Source organism: Choloepus didactylus, chromosome 18 (genome assembly GCF_015220235.1).
Source record: "Choloepus didactylus isolate mChoDid1 chromosome 18, mChoDid1.pri, whole genome shotgun sequence".
Classification (NCBI taxonomy): domain Eukaryota; kingdom Metazoa; phylum Chordata; class Mammalia; order Pilosa; family Megalonychidae; genus Choloepus; species Choloepus didactylus.
In genome coordinates this window covers 4,728,980-4,754,483 of record NC_051324.1, presented here as the reverse complement: position 1 = coordinate 4,754,483, position 25,504 = coordinate 4,728,980, and the positions used below count along the sequence as shown (strand labels likewise).

Here is a 25,504-nt window from a genome sequence, read left to right as displayed (position 1 = left end):
TGCTAAAACACAGAGTGCTGGCCCCAGAATCTGCCTCCCTAGCAAGGTCTCAGGTCTTAGTGGTGCTGCTGGTCCAGGGACCACACTGGGTGGAACCCCTGGTGTGGAGGGTCAACAGGAAATTCTAGCCACACCCTCCCCCCCAGGACAACTCGGAGCCCAAGGACGCTGCTCAGCCTCCTGTCGCCCAGTCTTGCCTCCAGACACCAGGCCTCAGGGCGGCACCCTGGAAGTATCTGTAGACTGCTAAGGAGCTTAAATGATAAAAGGAGCAAACAAAAAGACCAATAAAAACAATAAAAGAAGAAACGTAAAAAAACAAATTTAGGGATACTTTCCAAAATCCGTCTAGGGATTGGAAAAAGCAGATCAGCTTTTTGATCAAGGACTGGAAAGTATGATTGGGAGACAGAGTAGATTGAATAATTGGCCTAAAATAACAAACTAATCCCTGACAAAACTGCCCTTCTGACCACATTTTCTGAGTTCTAAGGCAGAAAGTCAGAGTGGTGCTAAACTGAGATGAGAAATGAATACATTTTTCTAATCTTGTTCTATATCAGAACTAGATCTCTTTATTCAAACAGCCAAATGGAAACAACTTATATATTACCATGATATTTAAAAATTTCATGGTATATCATACTTGAAAAACTAACCCAGATACCACTTACATTTCATCTTTGTCCTAGAACCCTTATCACCACTAGTTTTTTTCCTACTTGCAGTTTCAAAGAAAGGCTCCTTTTACTGATGTATTCTTACATCGTATATGGAGAGTCTAACCAAAAGTTTTGTCACAGTGTTTACACTCTGCCTTATTTCAAACAAGAGATAAGCAAATGTGCAAAGATTTGTAGAATGTGACAAAATAGTCCCACCTCCCCAAAAAAGAGTGGAAAAAAGAAAACTAGGGAGTGGCAGAATAATAAAGCTAAAAATACAAACCGTGATCGCCCTCATGTCATTGTACCAGAGAGCCTTTCAGTAAAAAGGAGAGCCTGATCCTGCTGATCTGATTTGCTCCACCAATATATTTGGAAACATCTGGAAGGTAGCTGAACGCTGTTTCTTTCAACTGAGCTTGAGATAAAAATTGTGTCACGATTCTTTTTCCTAGAAGATGCCCACCACGAACTTGTCCCTTGGGAGGTGAGTACATGCTTGTCGGTCTCTGCTGACCGTCACCAAGCCAGCAGGGTGATCCTGGAAAGAGCCAGTTGGATCCTTTTCTTTCTCTGCTGAAGAAACAAAGAGAAAATGTAGTTGACTTTGCATTTGCCTGGGGGCCATGTTCTGATGGCTTGAGGCGCCTTCCCACCTGCTTGGCTCTCCTGACACCCCCCTACCCCTCATTCTGCGCCCTGATTTGTGAACTCCTCTCATCTCTTGACCTGCCCTTCTCAGGTTAACCTTTGGCTTCTCGCATGCACTTCCCGCTGCGTGACTCACTCCTCCTCGGCCTCTTGCCCATCTCCTGCCCATCTATTAGGTCTCAGCGTAGACATCACTGCTACTTAGAAACCACCGTCCACCCTGCACCCCCACACAGGTGTCTGTGCTCCCAGGGTGTCCTTGTGTCCCCTGCCATGGCCCTCCCCACTCTTACTACACCCCCCGTCCCGTTGTCCAGCTCGGTGTGAGAGCCCAAGGACAAGGCCACGGCTCTCTAGCCCACTGTCTTGTATCCCCTGTGCCTGCTCTGTCTTGGGCATGTACAGGGTGCTCTCTTTTTTCATCTCCCACCCCCCTTTTTTTATTTAGTGCTTCCCAGTTGTTTTCATCTCAGGGAATACGGTACAAAATTGGGCTGCCTGTACAGTGGGGCCAACGGAAGGGGCCTTTGAGCTTAGCTGGCTGCTCCCAGCTGAAGGCGATGGGTGTAAAGACCCCAGCTTCCCCGGGCCTCGCCCGGCCGAGTCAGGAGAGGACCAGTGTGTCCTGTGACCCCGTTACACCCCACACACCAGATGGGAAGCTCTGGATTACAGGGAAAAAGCAACAGAAAAACCCGAGTATGGGTCTTGTTTCCAGGTTATGTAAACTGCAAGGAGCCTCAGTTTCTCATCTGTAAAATGGGGACAATACTCTCTCAATAGACTTGTTTTATTTTATTCATTTTAAGGCTTTTTAAGAAACCCGCAGTACCATTTTTCATCTACCCTGTTAGCAAAGTGTTGTTTTTGTGTTGCTTCATCTCTAATGCCATACCCGTGTTGATATAGGATCACGGAAGAAGGCTCTGACCTGCTGATGGGGGTGTGACCTGGTAGAAACTGCAGGATAGTTTAGCAGTACACAGCAAAATCCCTAAAAGTGTGTGTTGTCGACTCAGCAGTTTCACATCTAGAAATTGATCCTCAAACATTAATCGACACTGTGAAAAAAAAAGTTTATCTGTAAGATACTATCCCAACAGGATTTCTAATAAAAGGCAAAATACTAAATGTCTGATGAGTGTACACTGATGGTATCAATCGTGGCATATCCACTGAATAGACTACCAGCCATAAATAATGATGATGTAAAAGAGCACTTAATGACATGGGAGATTTTCAAGATTTATTGAAATGAAGCAAGTAACAAAACCATCATTCAGTGTGTTCTCAGTTCCTTTTTAAGTAGTATCTGCATTGGAACAAGGCGAGAAAGGTACAAACCAGTATGCTTCTCCGGAAAATTAGTTTAGAATTTGTGAATTTCTGTAGTTCCAGATTTTCCAAAATGAGCATATGTTACTTTCACAATAAAATGTTTTAAGAAAAATAAGGCATCACAGGAGAAAGAAAAAAAGTGCACAGTTTGCAATTGGAGCGCTTTGCCTTTGGCATGAGAAGGCTCTGAGGGGTACAGACTCAGGGCTCCTTGTACCAGAGGAGAAGTGGGTTTGTTCAGGTATCCTGAAGCCCTGAGGATGATCTCAATTACCTGGGCAGATAGCCTCGTTTCTCTTTGCATACCTGTCGGCTACCCAGTTTCATTCATGCCGCTGAGTACGCTGATATAAACACCAAACTTGAGCCTCATGATTTTCTGTGATTCTGACAAGGGTCAGAAGCTAAACTTCCACCTAAAATTGCCTATCTCAATAAATTAAATTCATGTGTGCTTTAAAAGGGCTTTTCATAACACTAATACCTCTGAATCCAACTGGCTTCCACAGACCTTGGAGAGGGAATGAACCTTTTTTTTTTTCTTTTTTTACACAAGGACCAATTCAGGAAAAATAAAAATGTTTATGAGCCACGTTTTTCTCCCACCCAAAATAAAACTAGCTTTTAAGAGTCACACAGGAAAAAAAAAAGTCTGTTCTTATAAGCTATAAGCTACTTTATTGAAAGAAGAATAGCAGTTATAATATCCGCACTGCTTTTTGGCCATCTGAATTCTCCCTTCTGAGCTCATTTGAGAGGTAGCAACACAGAGGCATCTTCCTAATCTTTAATCTTAGAAGTTTGTGTTGTGTGCTATAATAATGCTGGCCGTGACTCTTAGTGAGATCTGTTTCTATAAGATGGCATTTGAGGCACAAATAGGAAATTGAGGAACTGAGGAAACAGAACATGTGTCATCTACTCCATCAGGATGTTTGGCTTCGAAGAGTGTTGCAGCAAAGGGGGCAGCCCCTTGGGGGAAGTTTGGAGAGAGTGATTTACTTGAGAACACAAAAAGTCAGTAGACAACAGAGACAGCAGACAGCGGGCAGAGATGAAGAGATGAAGCCCAAAGTGCAGACTTTATCTTTCAGAACAAAGGAGTTGGCCCCTTCCCCTGAAATGGGAGAAAGTCGAGGAGGTAAGGATGAGGGCATTTGTCACTGTTAGGTGAGAGGAAAGCACATCCCTTGAAGTGTTGGGGGCTAGAGTAAAGCCTGTGCCTTGAGAACAGTCGATGTGTGGAACCAGAAAGGAAATCAGCTCTGGCCAAGCACCAGCACCATTGAGCCATCCTCTTCAAGTGGGCCGGCTGGCACATTTGTCGGGCTGTCTCCAGCCGGAGCAGGGACAGCAGGTCGTTGAGTAGGTTCAGAAATGGGGTTGTCAGGGTGGCAGCAGTGGAAGGACGGAGGAGGAGAAAAGATGGAGGGTATCAGAGCGAGGCCTGTGGAGGTGACTGACCACAGGGTTCAGAAAAGGTGACCCAGGAGCAGTGGTGTAAATTGACCCTTGGGTAGACGTGGCATTACGTCTCTCTGGTGTTTTCCATAGATCTTCTGTCATGAGCATCTTGACAGCAGCATAGCCCTTATATGTTCTCTTTTCCCATCAGAACTCCCATTTTCTTGAGCTCCATCTTCCGGGCACCGTGGTCCCAGGCCTGGGGATAAAGTCAGTGCATCAGAGCAGGAATTCTGTTGAGTCGTGTCTGGCTGTCATGTTTACCGGCCTATGGACTCACCTGGTCTTTTCAACTGATGGCTCTCCTGGCCAAGTTCCCAGCTGGCGTAATTGGGTGATTTGGTCCTTTTTGTACAGAGGCGCTCTCACAGACGTGGGCCCCTCCCCTGCCCGTGGGCACTGGAGCCCTGCGAATGGAGGGTACAGCTCACTCCCCGGGAGGCTGGCCAGGGTGAAACCCAGAGACACAAGAAGCTGCTCCCGGTGATGCTGCGGCTCTTTGAGGACAAGCAGGGCCACTGGGCACCCCGTCCACTCAGGCGGCATCATGGCCTCTGGAGGGGAAAGCAGGCTCCAGTAACCCCCTCACGTTTCTTAAGAAAGGAGAAATAAACATGTGTATCAGCAGGAACCAGTAGATCCAATTTACCTGGACTCTGAAAAAGGCTTTCCCGAGAGTCACAAAAAGGCCACTTTAACAAGCCAGCTCTAGTGGGGACCAGGCTTATAGTCGTCACACGCATTGTAGTTTTAGCTGAAATTTTCATTTAAATACCTAGCACGGTGCTACTACCTTTGGAAAAGCCAGTGTCCACACACCAAGTTATTGAACTGAACTGAACTGCAAGTGTGCTCTCGCTACTCAACAGCCACCCAGAGTTTCTCTCCGGGTGTGTAACTGGTAACCCGCTGCACCTGTAATTTATTAAAGATATTGTAACGACGGCACTCGCTGAGGCACAGTATTGTTATTCAGTGTGACTAATTAGGTGACGCTTGTAAATAAATTATAAATAAATGGGTACGGCTGCTCCCAGAACTGAGATACTGTTCGTTGCCCAAATCCCCCAGTATTGTAATCTGGGTGGTTTATTCGTAGCGGTCCCTTAATTTAGTGCTAACTGTGAAGTGGGCCACTCTGCCCAGTGTCTGGCGGGCAGCATCTCGTTCTGTCCTCACTTCAGCTCTTGAGGAAGAGATCCCCGTCTCTCGTGTACGAGGAGGGAAGTGGAGCCCAGAGGTGCTGCAGCCAGGAAGGGGCCGAACCTGTGCTGGCATCCAGGGCTCTCAGACCTCGACTCTCTTTACCACTTTATTCCCAGCTGTCAAATTCAAGAAGAGCAGCCAGAGCACCTGCACACCCAGCCCTCTTATTTTAAGTTTCATAAAGAGGATTCCCCGGAACAATGAAGAAACTAAAGGCATCCTCTCCTGCCTTCCAGACCCTTCCTGGTGACTGTTCTCACCTGTGACTTTGCAGTCAGCCCGGCAGCGTGATCCCAGATGGCCTGATTCACCCGAGCTGAAAATGACCGCTGTGCATTCTTCCTCTCTTGCAGCCCGCTGCTGGCCATGTCCTTTGCCGCTTGCTGCGCTGTCCCGGGAGTGGCCCTGCTGACCTGGGGGGTGAATCCACTCACGGGGGCCCTGGGGGCCTTCAACATCTTCCTGTACACCTGCTGCTACACTCCGCTGAAGAGGGTCAGCATCGCCAACACATGGGTCGGGGCCATCGTGGGGGCCATCCCGCCCGCCATGGGCTGGACCGCAGCGACGGGCAGCCTCGGTGCCGGTGAGTGTCCCTGTCCCCCTGCCCCCGGGAGGTGCATGACCAGGTGCCAGGGTCAGCACCCCGTGGCTGTGTGCAAGCATCAGGCTCAGCCTCCACCGGCCTGCAGGAGAATTCTTTTGGCAAATGTCCTCATGTGGCTGTCTGGCGTGCGGCTGCACAGCCAGAGGGAAGCCATGGCATTCCTGGCTCATGGGTGAGGCCGGCATACAGCCCCTATAGGGAGTGTCTAAGGGAAAACAAAAGGCAGCAATGCTGCTCTGCCAGGGATGACATAGAATTAAGGGAAAGTAGCTGAAAATCAGGATGAAATCCAAGTCGAGTTGGGCACAGCCGATGCATCCGACCGGCCCGCTTCATGGAGGGCATCTAGTACCAGGCCGCGCGCTCCTGCCCTGTGGCCCTGTCGGCAGATGCCTCCAGCAGCGCTTTATTCCCCCAAAAGTGCGTTCTTCCCCCCTCCCCGGGAGACAACAGACTATTTTCTTTCATTTCTCATTTATTTTTATATGAATTTGTTTACGCTATTCTTGCTGCCCACAGTAAGACCACTGAAACACTGCTACAGCTTTTGGTGTTATGTCCCACCTAAATTGGTGGGCTAAAAATAGCTCATTTTTGCCATCTGCAAGGGAAATTTCATAGTCTAATTAGTCAGGTAATTAGTGTTTTTGACCGACACTTAGGAAGAAAGTGGTGAGGTTTCCTGCAATATATGTAAGTACATATTTTTCAAATGAGAGATCAAAAAGCACTGACATAAACCATTAGTCTGTGGGCCCCGTTTCTGAAACTTTTCACAAAAGCTCTTACTCTCTGATTTGGCAAGCGTGCAAGGCGACTGCACCTCACTGTTACTGCCTGTTAGAGCTGCTAATGTTCCAGAGCTTTAGCAGCTCCGGGTCTGGACCCGGAGCTGCTAATGCTTCCGGGTCTGGACCCCAACCCCACCGCTTACTGGGTGCGCCAACTTCGGGAAGTTCCTTAACCTCTTTGTTCCATGCTCCGCATCGCCACATGGAGATGTTGTGAGGATTGAACGAGTCACCATGTGTAGAGTGTTCAGAATGAGTCTGGACCTTAGTAAGGGCTCAGTTCATGATAGATAATGCTATAAAATATTCCTTATTCATACGGTGGATGGATTGATAGAGGCCAAGAGAGGTCACGAGGTTTTATTGCATTTGCAAACCCTGAGCAATGTGTAGTTTCTCCCTGGCTGCTGTCTTGAAGACTGTGGGGTGCCTCCAGGCTTGGTGAGAAAGAGCACTGGGGTGATGTGAGTGATGTCTGTCCTGGGTGAGGGAGGAGAGGGTGGAAGGTCTGGATTTGCCATCCCTGGACAAGATGGTGTCTGCGTTTTCCCTTGGGGTTGCTAGTCTCTGATCCTAGAAGGACACCTGCATGCCACCAGTCCCCCCACTGTCAGTCAGATGCTTCCTTTTTACCTCTTTCTGGAGCCCCAACCTTGACTTAACTTGATCCAAACTCCCTCTCTATCCGAACCCAGCTACCCCCTCCCCACCTCAGTGCCTTTCTAGAAGGCTAGTGATTGCCCAGACATTCAAGGTGGACGCCATGAAAGAAAGGGAGTCGTTCCCCAGGCTCGGGCTGCTCCAGGGTCCTCCTTCCTGAAGATGCTGCTCTGCTTCAGCTCTTGGGGCCCCCATGCCAAGCCACCTGCCCATCTGACAGGGACAGCCCCGTGCCCTGCCAGGAATGCCCAAACCTTACTCAGTCTCCTCCAACCCGACATAGAAGAACAAGGCACCAAAACGGCCTTTTCTGCTAGGGAGTCCCAGGTGGGGTCAGGGTCAGGGCCAAGTATTCTAGCTCCGGGACAGGCAGGGAGGCGTCAAATCCGGCCTTGGATCACTTGGTCTCCCTTTGCAGGGTCCCTGCACCCACGATCTGGCTGTGGGCTGCAGGCCCTGTCGTTCTCCCAGTCAGGATCCTGTATGGCCTCTGAGCTAAGGCTTTGCAGGCTGAGTTGCACCCCAGAGGCCAAAAAGAGAAAGAACCTTGCAGAGGTCCACCCACTTTGCAGTGTATGTTTAGACAGGAGCCCTTATTTTATCAGGGACAGTCTGAACTTGGCTAAATTGCTAATAGCAGTACTTAAAATTAATTTTTTTTAAATTTGGATATAGTTTTCTGCAGTCCAGATTCTTATACAAACTCATTAATGATGGACAGCTAAGGACCAGGCCAAACCTTGTTTAGGTAGCAGAATGCAAATAACATATTTATCTTCAAAAATGAAGCCCATTATCTACCTGAACAGAACCTGATATAAATCAGAGCATCCGAAAGACTCGTATTACCACAAAGAGAAATTTCTTATGGCAGTTTTTGAGGTTGACTTCTATTACATCCTTTCTCTGTAAATCTTAAAGATGCATTCTATCTTTAACAGATATTAACACAATAACAGAATTCTCATTCACCATAGAGCAAGTCACATGGCCAAAGCCATTAGAATATCTTGGAAATACCCTGGGATTTGGGTAGGGGTGTGGGTGAATGGGAATAATTTGAGATGTGCTAGGGGTATCCTTTGTATTATCCACAGAGGTTATATCTCTCATCTGGGTTCTTATCACACAGGACATGCGTGCCTGGGAAGGAAGAGCCCTTCTGAGAAAAAATGGTCAAAAAAGGTTTCCTTATTTCTTCTGTAGCCTCTCCAAGCCATTTTTCTTTGATTCTCCAAAGACTGATCACTGTGGAGAAGCTTTTGAATAGGGAAGTCTTTGGAATACTATATTGAACTATTCTGATAAAAAGGAAGAGAACAAGGTGGAAGGGGGCAGTCGGTGGGCAGAATGCAGGTACAATAAGCAAGAAAAACTGGGAGCTGCTGGCTTCCTCCTTGTCTCATTCAGGCTCTCCAGAGAAACAGAACCAGCCGGAGATGCATATATCATAGGAATTGGCTTAATCTACCATAGTGGCTGGCAACTCCAAACTCCATAGGGCAGACCACAGGCTGGAAACTCTAATAAAGGTGAATTTCCCAGAGGAAGCTGGTTGACTAGAAATTGTGGCAAGAGCCAATGCTGAAGTTGAAGCATAAAATCTCCTTTTGACCTCTGAAACCTTCAGTTCTGGCTTTTTAGTCCTCCAGCCAATTTGATGAGATTCCCTACATTGCTTAGGGCAAGCTCCTTTGTTGACTGTAGATGCAACCAGCTAGTTGTAGATGCAAATCTCATTTACAAAATACCCTGGCAGTAACAAGCAGGCCAATGCTTGAGCAAGCAACTGAACACCATAGCCTAACCAAGTTGACACATGAAATCAACCATCATACCACCTTGAAAACTTGTCCCCATCATCATTTCACTCTGCAGATGTCAACTGAGGACTTGGGGAGGGGGGTGGAATAATTAAATGAGACTTGGAAATCATGTCTCATCCTCTTTGGGGAAGAAACAGACAGTGAGCTGAGCTTTAGCAGGAAAGTGACTTCAGAGGGCTTTGGGATCTCTTAACCTCCCCAGATGGGTTCCAGAGGACTTCACAGAAGAACGGCTCTGAACTGAGCCATGACCAGTTTCCTTGAGGAGGGAGAGTGCCTTCTAGGAAGAGGAAGAAGCTGGTACAAGGTTTGTAGGCATGAAAGCTGGAGCAGTAGTGTGGGGCAGGGGAGGACTTCAGATAAGCTGCCTTACCAAGGAATTCACACTAGTCAAAGGTAGTGAAGACCCAAGTAAAGATTTAAGAAGGAAAGCGGCCTGGCCCCCTTTGAGAGATTATCTAATGGTGGGCAAGCAGCTCTCCCATCCTGGAAACCAGCCTGTTGCTAAAGCCTTCTGGATTGTCCTTCCAAGCCTTCATGCCTTCTCTCACCTCCTGCCCCCTCCACGAGGGTCTTCCCTGCCCCAGGTCTGCCCCGCCCTCCTTCACCTCCCTTGTCAAAATTGCCCCTTCTGAGTGTTTCATGAAGCTTCAATCTGATCTTTCTTTCAAAGAGCAACTTGAGCAAGTTTGGGAAGAACGTAGGAAGGGTGTGTTTTTGAAGGGAGGCAGATTCCGCTGAACATCTGGGCTCTGGAAAACAGAAACCTGGGCAGGGGCCTTTGAGTTCCTCAGTCCCCTGTGCAAGAGCCGTCTCCTGGGCTCCTTAGATCCTGGTCAGGACTGGGGAGCAGCCGCCCTGGGCCCCTCTTTGAGATGGAAATCACAGGGCCACAAGGATAAAGGGCCCTGGCTTTGAGGTGCTTACCGTCTGGCTGGGAGGAAGATAGCAGCTTTATAAAACCTGGTGCGCCCAGGCCGCAAGTGGGCAGCCCGTCAGCTCTTGCCCCTTCTTGGCATCAGGTCTCTGATTCTCTTGGTGGCTACAGGGCCGATTGGACCTCCTTCCCCACCCTTCAGGAGAAACAGCCCCCAACCCCAACTAAAATGAGCGGAAGGAACCCCCCGAAGTAATGATTGTTTCTCCCAAAACTCCTTTGATTTTTTTATCAGATAATGAAGAAAACTAAACCTCCCCTTGTTTTTGATATGACCCCGGTGGTGTGGGACCAGAGCCTGTGCTTGGATCTGCCACTGGGTACCCAGCCCTGGATGGGACGGTAGATGGGGGTGGAGTGGCGGGGAGAAGAGAAGTAAACTGATTCACGGGTGGAAATTGTAAACGCTAAACAAATGTTGGTTGTGCTTGGTACTTGCTACTGTACAGCAGCCCAAGAGAATTGCAAAAGCCCCGCTTTTCTGTCCAGCGTGCAGCGGCAGCCCCCTCTGGGGGGTTCTTCTTTGCGGAGACAGCAGGACTGCCCATCAGAGCCCCCCTCGCCCAGGCCAGACAGGGCTCCCTGGAGCAGTCCTAGCAAGCAAGCAAGGGCCCCGTGGCCTGGCTGCTTCTGGGCACAGGAAACAATTTTGTTTTACAAAGTCCTTCTGTCTAGAAAGGTAATCATAATGGGATTTTTTTTACCTGTGTCCATTTTCTTCTGCTCCTCAGAGTTAGGCCTTTTCCTCCCACCTGCCTAATTGCTTTGCCTTTTCCCTCTTTCCCTTTTTTTTTAGCTTAGCTGCAGTTAGCAGGAAACATTAACACTGCTCACCAAACTAAAACACAGGAAGGCGGAATTAGAGGGCAGCTTTCTGCTCTCCCGTCTAGCCAGCTCGTTTTCTTAGAGACAGAGGCGCTTGGTTGGATTCTGCGGAGGGCACTGCTGGAGGAGCAGTTACAGACCCAGGGTTGCTGGAGACACATGCATTAGGCCTCTCCAGAGTGTTTATCTCAAAAGACTGTTTAGTTTATCCCCTCTCTTCCTGGGCCAGCCTCCTCTTCCCCTCACCCCCATTCACAGAGGCTCAGATTCTTTTCTGTCATTTTCCTAAATGTGAATGAATCGCCAGGACTTGGGGTTTATGGAACGGGCCTTGCTGGCAGTCCTGCAGCCTGGATTTGTAAATCGCCTTTGGTTTGTGATTCAGATGTTGTTGTGTGGTGAACATTAATTACGTCAGCCAACATTCAGTTATAAATGAGGACTTGGAAGTGGGCCCTTATCAGGAAGTGACATTTGGCAGATGGATGGTTTTAGTCACAAAGAGAGAATGAGCTGTTTAGCCTCAGCTGGTAAACTACAAAATGTTAAATACCGTTTCACTTTATTTACCGCCATTATTCCAGAATGAGAAAATAGAATAGAACAGAGGGGACGTAGTCACTCATTCATTCAACAAATATTTAATGAGCGCTTACTAAGTGCGGGCACTGTTTAACCCAAGCTCGTTCAAAAGATCACCTCGAAAATACTGTCTCTGTTTGCTGTCGAACTCGCAAATGAGTGTCTGTGTTCATTTCGTATGAGATTTCACCATAATTAGCCTTGGAGCCTCATATTAATTAAGATAAATGATATTCTCAAAGGCAAAATGAACAAGTTCATGGGACTATTAACCAAACTAAACAATATTTAGAATTCCGTTTCTCTTCAAAGACAGAAACAAAAGGCCGGGAAAGAACGCATTTGAAACGGTCGTCCTTACTACCTCCGAGCGTGTCAGGGAACTGGAGGCAAACAGCGGTGCCCAGCGAGTGGGGATGCTGGGGTGGGGACGGGGCCCTCAGGTCACGCCCTTCCTGCGTGTTGACTGGAAGGCGTCACAAGGCCTTGGGGAGTCGGCCAGGGCCTTCCTGGGGAAGTGGCAGTTGAGGCCCCCGTAGGGCAGCCGCTGGCGCACACAGTGCCAGGTACATAGTGCGTATTTAATGAATAGTGTGTAATTCACAGTGCTCCATGAGTCCACTGATATCAGTTGAGACATTCAAGTGGAAGGAGCTTTGCATTTCTGAGAGAACCCACCAAAGTTTGAAACTTCCTTCTGGAGCAGTGGTCAGCTCAGGAGAGAAAGGGGAAGGGGAGCATCCCTTTCAGTCAGCTTTCTGCATCCGTCCTTTCCTACAGCCTTCCCCTTCAGATGAAATTTCCCGGTGACCCCGCGTGGGTGCTGGGAGGGAAGGGGACGGTGCGGCCATCCCTGCCTCTCCCTCAGCTCACTGCGCCTTTTCATTATTCCTCAGTCGCTACCAAAGAATTCTTCAAAGGCGAGCAGTAGTGCTGCTCTATTTCCTATTTTCCGAGGACTTTTCATCTTCCCTTTTGTGGCCTGTGCAGTTGATAAACTGGCCCACATCCTCTTCCCTTTATCTGCAGGGCCCTAGAAGTCTATTGCATCTTTGAGACGGATCTGTCTCACAAGCTCCTTTGTGTTAACCCTCAAAAGAATGGCTTTGAAATCTGTGACTATGAAGCGCTGGGTTTGGTTTTGCTTCCCCAGCTAGCCCTCAGTTTACATAACCACATAACCCTGAAAGCACAAACAACCAGCCCTGGAGTGGACAAGCTCCCGAGGGCTACATTCAGACAGGGGCCTATTGAACTTGGGGGAAGACCTCCCAAACCCCACACCAAGGTCCCCTGAGTGGTTTCTTTGTCCTTTTCAAGGCCGTGTCTGGATAGTGAATCACAATGGATGGATCTGGGAGGGGTGGGGAGGGGTTGAATGTAAGCCCACTCAGTCGGAGAAGGCAAGCTGCAACCATTAAACTGCATTCCAAAAGAAATTTTTTCTTGGAAGAGTAGCTGCCGAGAATCAGAGCTCCAACTTGAGGGGTTTTGTCTCCATTCTTTTAGAAAATCATTTGGCGGGAATTGCCTTGGCTTTGTTCGCCAACAAAATGATGGCGGTCTGCTGTGGACAGACCGCTTGAGCAGAGGTGGTGGTGAGTGAGAATCTCCCCCAGTCTGTACGGTGAAGAAATGGTTGCTAGATGATTTGAGCGGGTTTAAAAATACATTTGTCTTCAAAGAGTCACTGGGAAGCCATTGGTTGGCCCTGCCCCACCTAATTATCCCTTCTGGTAAAGGAGTGTTGTGTGAGCTCAGGGACCTTCAAGCTGTTACAGCACACACACAGCACACTAGAAGGCCGTTCTGCGTTCTCAGTGTACCAAAGGACACCCCGACATTGGAGTGACCTCTGAACTGGCACTGTGGCCTGATGGGCTCTGGAGAGCCGTCCTCTCCGAGATGCCACCTCGTTCACACGTCTTCAGCATTTTATATATTCCTAGACCTACATATATCTGACGGAAAGACTAGAAATAGACATTTCTTCCAGGTATGATTAAACCAAATATGTACAAAGATTCTTCAGGATCAAGCAGGAAAATGAGAAAGTAACATTTAAAAAAAGTAGTAAATGTACAGTTTGTGTCATTGGATCTAAACTCAGAAACCTTCTCACAGATCACTCGGTTTACACGTCGCTTTCTCCAGGAAGCCTCCCCTGTCCTCTCCAAGGCAGAGTTAGGGGCTCCACCTGACAGCTCAGTGCTTAGGGCAACACTTACCAGGTGCTGGAACCATCTCTCGGTGGTGTCTTTCTCCCGGACCTGACCCCACAAGGGGTCCTTGGGAACGGGGACTGCATCTGGCCTGCAGTGAGTGCACAATAAGTATTTGCTTTCATAGGAGACAGGCCCAATGAAAACAGGCTGCTTTGGGGGAGTGAAGCGGAGGGATGTGTGGAATGCTCGGTGAGGTGAGGCCTTTGATTAAGGCCCCCCTTATGTGTACCCCACCAGGAAGGTGGATTCCACAGCCCCCACCAGACTAATTCAAGTCTTCCTGTTCCAGCTCACCTTATCTTGATGAAGATAGCAATTTGTTTTACATCTTGCGTATGAGCAGAGGTAGTTGCAGTATGTTGAGCAGAACTGTGTGTGGGTGGTGGTTGTGTGATTACAATCCATTAAGGCTAAGCTGTGATTTCTAAAGCTCTTTCATTTGTGACATGAACCAAGCCCATACCCAATTTCCTCTCACAGAGAGATCAGCCTGCTACTCTTATGAAAATAATGTTTTAAATTATGTTATTCTAAGCAGAAGCATAACTGAAAATGTGTATTGAGCAAAATAGAATCCTCCGGTTGACACATAAAAAGGAGGGCCTTTGAGTAAGGCAGGACAGAGTCCACGTTTGAGCCTGATATTTTAACCATTTCCAGTTTCGTTTCCAGCCTGAGTGTGCTCTTTCTCGGCCATTGCTACAGCAAAACAATACCAGTCTCTGAATTATCCTATCCCTTCCCCCATTTCTAAGTTGTCACCAGTGGTGTTTTTCTTGACAGGTTATGTCTCCTTGACTTCCCCCTATAATGTGGCTGTCATAACTCTGCAAACTGTAATCTTACAGACCCTCCTAAGAGACAGCTCGTGAGCCAGAGGTGGGCTGTTTGAAAAGCTTCACTGTCATTCTAGGCCCTGGGAGCCTTTAGCAACATTTCCTCTTCACCAGTCACCTTACAATCCACAGATCATTCATTTTTCCATCCTCATACAAAGGAGAAGAGTGCTGCCATCACCCTGTATGCAGCCTCATTTGCACCTGGACGGACCACTCTTCCATTTTATCCCCTCTAATTGCTCAAAAATACTCACTGTCAAGAAATATGCAGTTGGTTTGTTTGTACTTGAAACAAAAAAAGGATTTTTTTTTTAAGGTGCCAGAACCCTTACCTTAGTAAATGCAGTTCCACTGGCATTTGAAGGACCACCCAGCAGGGCACTGGCCTGGCAGCATTGCCTGCTTGAGGAGACTTACAGCAGCCCCTCTAAAGGCCGCCGTGGCCAGTTCATCCGTCTCCACGCCTTCTCATCTGGGAAACAGTGACAATGACCGTGGGGAGGACTGTGGGGAGGACGAGGAAGAGCAGATGATTCCCCTGCATGGTGCATAGTGGGCACTTACCCAGATGGCCAGGAGGCCTGCCCAGCAGGAACACCTTGCTGTGGGCATCCCCGGGGCCCCCACTGAGTGAAGGGCACCGGCGTCAGCCCGGGGCCGCCCGCCTCCTGGCGAGTTGCCTGCAGTCTGCTCTCAGCACCTGCCCATCGCACCCCCTGTGCTGGAGGAAGAGCCGGGTCCTCCTCCTGGTTTACAGATGCCCACGGGATCAGTCCCGGCCTCACCAGCCTCCCTTGTCACACTCTGTCCCTCCCAGCACCTGCCGGGACTTTCCCCAGCGTCTCCTTCCAGGTAGTCAGGCCGTAGCGTCATGGTCCCCTTCGGAAAGCCTCCCCTGGCCGATCTCAAGACACCCCCATCATGTCCTCCTGTTTCCCCCTCACTCTCTGGCATTTGTGTTTGTCTGTCTGTCCCCAGGGATTGAGGCTGGACTTTGCCTATTTCACCGCGGTCTCTTTAGCATCCAGAATTGTGCCTGTGCATAGAGTAGACACCATTATCTACTCATCAAGTGGATGACTTCAGCAGCCAGCTAACAGCTGCTATTACTATTATCATAAAAACTGGAGTCTGTGGGCATGAACTGATATATATACTTATTTTATTTATAGACAGGGTTAAGAATGGATTTGGGGGACTTGACAGCATCCCTCCTAAAACAGGGACCCTAAAATAAAATTCTTTTCTTAAAAATAAATTCCATACTGGGGACTGGAAAGGAATTGGCAGACTTAGGAAAGCTGCAGGAAACTGCTTAATGGCTAGGAAAGTAGGCTCCTATCCCTCTTAAATCTTCCCCACCTAATTCAGACATGAGTAAGTTTCTGTCCAAAATAATACGAAGAAAATCATCACTGATTCTTTGAGATGACTTGCACAGCCTGTTAGCCCTCTGCGATCTCCACTGTTGGGGAAAGCACGAAAGAGATGAAATTCAGATAAGAGGGTAGAAGAGGGCTCAGAGCCTCGTGGGCAGGTGCACAGACTGGGGCCCTCTGGGAACGGAAAGCCCTGGCTGATTTTCTGGATTATTTAAACTGTTTTCTCTCCTAGTGAATCCTGCCTTAGCAATTTCCCTCACTCTCTTTTTCTAACCATCCCCACAGGCCAGAGGCTCAGGAGACATCACTGCCTGACATTCTCAGCTCTTTTCCCAGGGGAGATTACACGGGGGCTGGTAAACCCTCGTGGCTCTCTGGCCACAGACCCCAAGAAGGAGACAGTTTGGCGGCAGGAAAGAAGGGCACTGAGTCAGAGCACCTAAGGCAGGTCCCTGGGAGCGGGGTGAGTGGCCCGAGTTGTGGGTTCACAAGCCAGGGTCAGAAACCACTGATCGCTAGGACTGGTTTTAGTCCATCAGTTCTCACACACTCACTCCCAGTTGATGACTTTGAGGGCCCTTTACTACATGATCGAGTCCTTTCTATGTTCCAGAGTCTGGAGATACAACAATAAGAAAATGAATATTCCCTTAAGGAGGAGACACAGAAACATAAGTAATGAATGATGGACGGCGCGGTTTACTCAGCAGGGGACGTCGGTCAGTGGCTCCCGGCTGTATCCCCCATGCCCCCACCCTGACTGTAGAGCACTTGGCGTTTTCACTTCCATGTCTGGAAGGCACCTCAGCTGGAACACGCCCAGGAACATGCCCAAGGTCACGCTCAGGGCCTGGCCTCCCCTCCTCCCTCTCGGTCATCCCAGAGAATGCCATCCCCATGGACCCTGGAGCTCTTGGCTCCTCCCTCTCCCTCACCCCCTTATTTAATCTGTGCACCCACATCCTACATTGTTGCTTACCAAATCCTCTCCAGTCCCACTCTCCCTGTGCACTGGCAACCCCCGAGCCTTAACTACTGTTATCTTTCGTCTCCTCCTCCCCTAATTAGTCCGTCCCACCGTTCCTGATTTGGGCCCCCGCTCCTGTGTGTTCCTAAACCCCACCCTACACCCTCACACACTCAACATCTGTGGCTTTTAGGATGGAAAACAATTCCTAACATGCCCTCCAAACCCTCCATCCTCTTCCCAGCTGTGTCGCCAGCATTGTCCGTGCTGCAGACACTCCAGCCTTCCTTTTTGGTGTTAATATTGTTTTTTAAGTTATCACAAAGTATCCTATAGTAAAATCGACTCTTTTTTCTTCTGATGAAAAGTTGTGTGCCTCCCAGCACGTGTGCTAATCTTCTTTGAGTATCTGGAACTCAGGGCACAGCTCCCCGCCCCGGCCTCTGTACATGCTCTCCCCCCACAGCACACGCTCCTCCCCCAGCGGCCCCAGCTGGGGGCCACGTGTCCCCCCGGGCTCAGCTCTCTGGTCCCCGAGGCCACGTCAGCCACATGTTCTCATTGCCTGACCTACTTCTCCATCACATTTTGCAGGCTAATTTTGAGGTTCATTAGTGGCCCTTGGCGACCCCACCCCCGCCCCCCCCCCACACACACACACACAGGCTGTAACCCCCCAACCCCCTCCTCGCGTGCCCAGCGCCCCGCTCACCCCGCATCCCTGCCTGGCTCTCCTAGAGGCTGCTTAGTGGGTGGAGGGAGCCTGGTTTTAAAATCACACACGTTCGAATTTCTCCTTTACCTTTGTTTGGACGAGTCACTTAACATCTGATGGTTTTTGTTTTGTTTTTGTTTGTTTTAATGAGGATTATGAAACCTACCTGAAAGTCCTATAGTTGGGATTAAGTGAAGCTAGCTCTGTGAAAGTGTCTGTCACCTAATAGGGCCACCCGCTGGCACCCACCCAGGAGCTGCATTTTCTACCCCCGGCTGCTCCCAGTTCACCCCTGGACAGGTTTCCAGAGAGCGGGGCTGACTCCCTAGGCTCAGGGTGTTAATGCTCCTTGTTGAAAGATGACAGAGCCACGGACAAAGCCTCCTTCTGCCCGGGAGCCTGTTCCTTATGCCCGAGAGGCTCGGGCGCCCTCGTTTACTTCCTGCACTGTCTCATTGCACCCTGCTTGCTCTGCAGGGCTCCCGGGGCTCCCGCGGGGAGTGGCCCTGGCAGGCCACGGGGGCACCCCGGTGTCAGGCGCGGGCCTGGGGGTGTGTGCAGCTGGGTGCTGGCGGGGAGCCGGGAGCTGGAGGGGGCAAGAGGCCCGGCGCGGTGGCGGGGCGGTCTGGGGGCCCTTCCACCGCCGGTGCCAGGAAGCAGCACCGCGCCCGACAGCGTCGGTGAGTGCGGGGGGCTCGCCCGGTGGCCCCGATGTCTGGAGCCCCGCGCTCGCTGTCCCGCCCGCGGGGCCGCTCCCTCCTCTGCGGCCCGGGGAGCCTCAACCAGCGCCCCGTTCCCCGCTCGCAGGGCAGGCTGGTGTGGGAAGCGGACAGAGGGACAAAGAGGGGCGCAGACCCCGCGATCCCGGGCCGCGGCGAGCCCCTGACCGCGCGCGTCTTCTCTCCCTCTGCGCAGGGGCCGTGCTCCTGGCGGGGATCCTCTACTCCTGGCAGTTCCCGCACTTCAACGCGCTGAGCTGGGGCCTGCGCGAGGACTACTCCCGCGGCGGCTACCGCATGATGGCCGTCACGCACCCCGGCCTGTGCCGGCGCGTCGCGCTGCGCCACTGCCTGGCCCTGGGCGCGCTGTCGGCGGCCGCGCCGCTGCTGGGCGTCACCACCTGGGCCTTCCCGCTGGTCGCGCTCCCGCCCAACCTGCACCTCGCCTACCTCGGCCTCCGCTTCTACCGCGACGCCGACCGCAGGAGCTCCCGCAGGCTCTTCTTCTGCAGCCTCTGGCACCTGCCGCTGCTGCTGCTGCTCATGCTGACCTGCAAGCGGCGCGGCGGGGCGGCCGGCGACCAGGGGTCGTCCCCGGGCTGAGCCCCCGGCCCGGCCCGCGGGGAGGAGGACAGAAGCAAAACACGCAGGAGACATATATTTATGTATTTTTTGTTTCTTTGCTGTTAGGCAAGAATACTGTGGTAATTCTGGAGTGGGAGAAGGGAAACCGCTGGTGAAACAAGACTGCAAAATAATTTGGTGCTCAGTAATCACTTGGCAAATTTTTTTTTAATAATCATATCCAAAATGCTCCCCAGATAAGGGTTTGCTCCGTTGATTAATAAGAAGACAATTTTCTCCTTGAAGGCCTCCCTCCATCTCTCCTCCGTGCAGATGTGCATGTGCATACTTGACCTCCCACCATACCCAGTGCCAGCCAGAGCCCTGCTTGGTGGCCACACAGGGTGGGCACTTGTCATCTGATGGCCTTAGTTCTCTGGTCCCAAATCTCCACCAGACTTCGATGACTCCCCTCACACCCTGCCGGCCGCAGCCCCCTTCCCTGGGCACCAGCCAGGCTCCCCACCCGGCTTTCTCTGCCCACCACACAGTCCCCCAGCCGGTGACAGCAAACCAGAGCAGGCATCGGGGGAGAATGCCAAACGGTTGTCGGGGGAACCTCGGGCTGGCCCCTGCCCCACCACATGTCAGCATTTCTCAAGCTCAGGGGAATCAAAGGCATTTTTATGGCTCACTTTAAAATACAGTAGATGTCTGCAGCATTTCTTTCTGGAAGGGTAGCTCTCAACCATCCCCTGACCCTGTTACTTACCTCTTCAGTTGCTAGCCTCCGCTGCACAGCTCTCTCCAGCCATGTGGGATGGGAAGTCGGGAAGCAGCCAGCTCACCAGCCCACAGAGCTCTCATTTCCATCCCGGTATCCCCGCAATTCAGAAATTAGCCTCCACACATTCAAAGGACTTTACCAGCCCAGCTGGGCTCCCCCATGGGGGTGGTTTCAGTTCAGGTGGTTTTGTGAGGGCTGCGTGGCCAGGTGTGGCCTGGGAGGGGTTCCACACACAGCACCCATGGTTCCAGCCACCCCTCACCTCCGTCCACATCTCTGACAGTTCCGTTCTCCCAAAGGCCTTGCAGCGTGGCGGGATGTTTTCGTTATTCACTCTCCAGTGGCACAGCTGCCCTGTGCAAATCCATTCCAGAGCTTTAAGCACCACTTAAACATCCCATGCAATTTACCTGTTTTCTCAAACCTTTCTAAAGTGGTTGCAGAGAGCATCTGATTCCTATTTCTACTTACCTAAAATATTACCTCCTGGCTGTATCCAGGTTATTTACCATGGGGAATGTGGCATAGGAATGTCTGGAAAGAAAATCTGCAACTTGTTGCCACTATCAAATTTATAAAATGCACTGATTTTCTTTTCCTTCTGCAATAAAATACTATATAAGAACAGGAGTGTATGGTGTGATTTTATTTAAGTAGAAATCATTCTGTGCCAAGTTTGCACACTTGACTCCATCCCTCAGCAGAGGATCTGAGGACACATATGTTTCATGTTTTCCAGATGGCAAAAGGGAGCACCTTGGGTTTTTGATATCCATAGACACAAAAGAATATTAAGCAAAGGACCACAGCTCACCCCCATCCTGCCCCTGCCGTTCTGCTGGAATCCTCCAGTCCCTCCTTCCTTTAAACCACCACCAAGAAAGTTTCCTTGCAGCCTCTTGACCTGTCATTCTCCTGCTAAAAAAATACCAGTGGGTGCCATGTGCCTGCCAGAGAAGTCCGAACTCCTTAGCAGGGCATCGGGGGCCCTGGGTACTGGGACCCCAACTTCTTCTCCAGTTTTCTCTCCACCTTCTTCCCAGGTAAAGCCTGCAGCACCGCCTGCCCGGCTTCCTGCCTCTCTCCACACCTCCCTGATGCCCCCTTGGCCTGAGCTCTTCCCAATACTTGGGGCGACCCCACCCCTTCCTGTCCTGTGCACCCTGGCTGGGACCACCCCCCCCCCCACTCCCGTCATCCTCGCCCAACAAGGATGGTCGCTCACTCCCAGGCTCCTTCTTGCGACTTCATTTGCACCTCCACCCGAGTCTCTCGCCTTGACCCTGCTCTTCAGCGTCTACCAAACATCCAAGCCTTTAGTAGTCAAAAACATTTGGGACATACCGCAGACTACAGCTTTCCTTGGAGATTACCACAGGTGTATGCACGTAGTAAGGCCTCGGCAGACTCAAAGTTAGGGGGAAAAATGCTGATCTTGTTGAACCTCGTACTTCCCAAATCTAAACCCAGAACCTTCTCCCCACACCCCTGTGCAAGAGCTTCCTAGCTCTCCCATGGAATTAGTGGTGGGGGCAGAGCCTGGGAAAGCTCTCTAGACCTGATCTCCTGGCTTTTCCCCTGGGTTCCTCAGGGCTGCCCAGGGTTTTGAGTGTTGGCCTAGGCCTTCCAGCACTGACTTTGTGTAAGGGCCACTTGCGGTAAGAGAAGGGCTTTGAGATTTGGTTATTCTATAATGCTACACATTAGTCAATGAAAAGCAAAGGGTCATGTCCAGTCCCTCAGTTACCTCTTTTGAAAACCTGATTCTCAGCACATTATTTATTCCTTCCGACTCTGGGAAAATTGTAACAACTTCCTTTTAATTTAGTAAAAACCACAGTACTAGTCTGGTGCTTGGCTACACCACCAGATTTTACCAAAGGGTCCTTATTTGTAGATGTGTGGCTCAGAGGGGGAATACCATTGCCTGTTCCCAAGATCCATTTCTCTCTTTTCAAAGACAAAAATGGAATCTGTCTCATGCTGTGGAAGCACCTTCTCGATGGCACTTTATGCCTTGAGAACCCCACACCCTAATGCTGGGCTTTCTTCCTCCGTGGGAGGAGAAGCAAAATTGTTGGAAGCTGTGTTTTGCTCAAACCATGCCTGGGGTGGAATTTCCCTCTGAGCGTTTATCCTGTCTGCTTCTATCCATCCTCGCCTCCTGCTGGCTTTACTCTGCTAAGGAAATAGTGGGGACTCAGCGTGTCTCTGCCCTGCGGTGATGCTGGGGACAGAAGCAAAGCTTTTTCTCTGGCACTTCTGGGGTGATGGAGACTCGCTCCTCTGAGTCAAACAGGAACTGGTGGTCCCAGTCCCCAGGTGTCCACCTTCCCTCCCCTTCCGGGCCTTTGGGACATTATCCAGGTGATGGGAACCCCATGAGAAGGAGGTCCCCACCCAGCTGACCACAGGAGGAACTTGGGGGGAAAGACTTTTGGAAAATGCCCACTTGACCTTTCTAATGACGTGCTCAGAGTCAAAGAGAACACCTTACTCGGCTCGAGTGGGTCGGGAGGTTGGCTTGGTTCTTTCTCTGAAATTACAGGCCAGTTGGTGATAACCAGCAAAGTTCGTAATCTGTCAGCGCCACATTCTCTTCCCCGTCTGGGAGGCTCAGTGGTGTCAGCCAGCCACCAGCCAGGCAACGAAATAAAAAGCAAGTGAGAAACAAACAGGGTGCAGCAATCAGCTTGCACATTTGGCATGCTGCTTTGATCTTTTCCCATTGGCCTCCAAACTTTTTAAATAAGTTTTTATCTACTGATCTGCCTAGAGTAGAAGCTAAATGGTAGTGATGTACCTCCTGCTTCTTTGTTGAAAACCCAAGTATTAACAGACCTCATGTAGACAGATGACAATTTCCAGCATCTTTTGGCCACAATTTCCAACCCAAATTTAAGATGTAAAGAGAGGTTCTGGATCAAAGAGCCTCTGAAGCTTACTCCCAATTTGGGTTCTGTCCCCCAGTCACTGGACCCACCCTGCACCTCACAACCCACCTGAGAGACCAGGTAGGACCAAGTTATCATGACAGGCCTCTGACAAGCCCGAGCTCGCATCCCTGTGGAAAGAAGAGACATCTTCCTTTCCGGTTCTAATCCCTGCCCCCCAAAAACAGGAATAATGGTGACTGGCCGAACTTGTATCCATCACCAAGACCACCAGGTTGAGCCTCTGAAAATGTGTCCCAAGTCTGAGCACTGCTCGCCTCCTCCACTGCCACCACCTTGGTTTAACCCACCATCTCTCCCAGAGAAAGCCTGCAAGCCTCCCCATTTATCTTCCTCCTCTACTTGCACCCCCACCTCTGGCTATTTTTCACCCAGCAGCCAGCAGGATCCTTCTAAAGCATCAGTCAGATCCTGTCAATCCCATTCTCAGTCCTCCAAGTGCTTCCCTTCACACTGTGAAAAAACTGTGAAGTCCTTACAAGGGCCTTCCAGGCCCCATGTGACCCAGGCCCTGCCACCTCTGATCTGAGATCTTCACCTCCTGCCCCACTTTCTGCTCCCCATCTCTTCTCTTGCACCACATCCCAACGTCCTTGAAATGACACCTCCTTCAAGAAGCCTTCTGCCCCGGTCCCCTACCAAGCAGCACCCCCACCCCCAGCCCCAATGCCTCCCTTGCCGTGCCTGCTTTTTTCTTCCTAACATTCATTGCTATTGGACACTCTATGTATTTATACATTGATTTTGTGACCTACCTGTGCCAGCTGTCTTCCCACTTGAATAGAAGCTCCATGAAGGTAATGACTTCGTCTTCTCACTGCTTTATCCCCAGCCACTAGAATGATGTTCAGTGCAGAGGAAGTGCTCAATTGATATTTGGATGAGTAAGAGAACTAGCCTTGTCTGGGTTCTGTGCAGAGAGATAGGATCTGTGAGCCAGAGATAAAGAATGAACTGATTGGAAAAGAGGCTTCCAATGCTGGTTTGTGACAGCATCCCCACTGGTACAGTCCCTGCCAGCCGCACTCGGTCTCAGCCACACCAACCAGGATGTACTCTTAACACTTCCAGGCTTCCAACCCTCAACTGCCTGCTTGTTTCTGGAAATTTCCTTCTCTAACTTCAAACCACCACCCCTCTGCACTCCCCCCTTCCCCACCATTCCCCTTCCAGCTTTGTCTCCCATAGCACCCAGAAACATGTGACATACAAGTTTATGTTTGTTGACCATTTCCCCAACCCCATCACTGGAACATCCACTCACTAAGGCAGAAAGGGCTGTTTCCTCCCCGCTGTACCCTCAGTCACCACCTGGGGCGCTCTCAATGACCACATAGATGGCCACGTGGCTCTAGGGCAGTGGCTGGTGGCAGAGGTGGCAGGGACTGGATGAGCAGTTCTCCCTGTGCTGCCCCCACGGTACCCACGGGGAGAGGAGAGCCCTCCAGGGCCAGTGGCTCTCTCCACCTTGGTGAGAAGCAAAGTCCCAGACTTGAGCCAAGATACTAGCGAGCGAGGACCACATCCTTCCGGTCCCCGGCCCTCATCAGCCTTTGTTTTGTGAGTTGTGGTAGTTTTCATCTTTTCCTGGATCTTCAGGGACATCATGGCTCAACTACTCAGGAGCAGGAGTCCTTGGCCAAGTAAATTTCATGGCTTCGTGGGCCCCTGCCACCACTGCTCGCTCTGTTTCTCTCTCTTGCCTGTTGTGTGTTTTTCCCCCCGTCCTTGAATATCACAGCAGAGAACCTAGTGTCTGTCACCATTTTCATCCTTCATCACATTGCACTAGAGTTGTTATTTTTAACTCTTGCTCACCACATCTGCGCTCAGGTGTCACCTCCTGCGTGGGGCTGGGCCGGCGTGCATCGAACTCAGCTTAAGTGCATGGAACCCCTCTCGGCTCAAACACTGGGGATCTCCCCAGGAATGGTGACCCCCCCAAGTGCAGAGAAGATCAAGGAAGAAGGGGTCCTCTACTGGCTGGGGTGAAGATGGGGCTGCAGGGTCTTGGTAAAAGCCAGTGCTTCCTCACCACCAGGGGGCGCTGCAGGCCGGGGCACTTTGTGCAACTTCTGGGCTGACAGCTGGGAACCCGCTGGGAGAGGGCAGGAGGGAGCCGGGAGAGGATGACACAGGAAACACCAAAGGGGGCAAAGCAACTTGGCTGAGTAACCCCAGGAACATCTAAGGAGAGGCAAGGTGACTAAGGCAAACAAACACCCTGGGAGAAGATCTGCAGAGCAAACACAAACAAACCCCCACCCCTACCCCTTCCCAGCTTCAACAAACAGACAAACACAAAACCCAGGACCTCAAACCAAACAAAGCATCAAGTGAGAGAAGCACCTCCTGGTTAACTCAACAGCCATTCATTCAGTTATCCACTGAGCAAGTCATTATCAAAGATCAGCTAAGTGCTAGGCTTTGGGTGCCATAAAGAGAAAGAACCAAGCTATGGCCTCACCCCAGGAGTCTGCAATCTGTGCAGACTGCTCAGGCCAGGAGCGCAGCCAGTGGGGTGCAGTAAGAGGGGTCGGGCATGGGAGGGGCGCTCCAAGTTTTGTACCCAGAATCCTTGGGCATCTTCACTATTTCCAGACCGCACTGCCTGACTCGGGGTTGCCGTCCCTCAGCCTCAGGGGCGTCTTCTCAGCATCTGCTTCTCCACGGCCCTGGGTCTTGCATCTCTTGACCTGAATCTTCGAGTGCTCTCTTTAGGGCCCCCCCGTCCCTGGCTGGAGGCCCTCTCGCTCACTGTGAAAAGGAGATGAGCCAAACAGGGAACGCAGCCCAGCCC

The 25,504-nt window shown here is 50.6% G+C and overlaps 1 protein-coding gene across 2 annotated transcripts in view; it reads left to right on the top strand.

Annotated features, from left to right (window-relative positions):
- LOC119514030 (protoheme IX farnesyltransferase, mitochondrial) overlaps positions 1 to 20,428 on the top strand; it is a 143,039-nt gene extending 122,611 nt beyond the window's left edge. Inside the window, exons 4-5 of one of the 2 annotated variants that reach the window (XM_037809564.1) lie at positions 5,678 to 5,910; positions 18,596 to 20,428. In XM_037809564.1, coding sequence (XP_037665492.1) covers positions 5,678 to 5,910; positions 18,596 to 19,002 — 640 coding nt within the window. In that variant the 3' untranslated portion in view covers positions 19,003 to 20,428. The remainder of the gene's footprint in view (positions 1 to 5,677; positions 5,911 to 18,595) is intronic. The other variant, XM_037809563.1, reaches the window with a different exon arrangement.
- Positions 20,429 to 25,504: the final 5,076 nt, after the last annotated feature.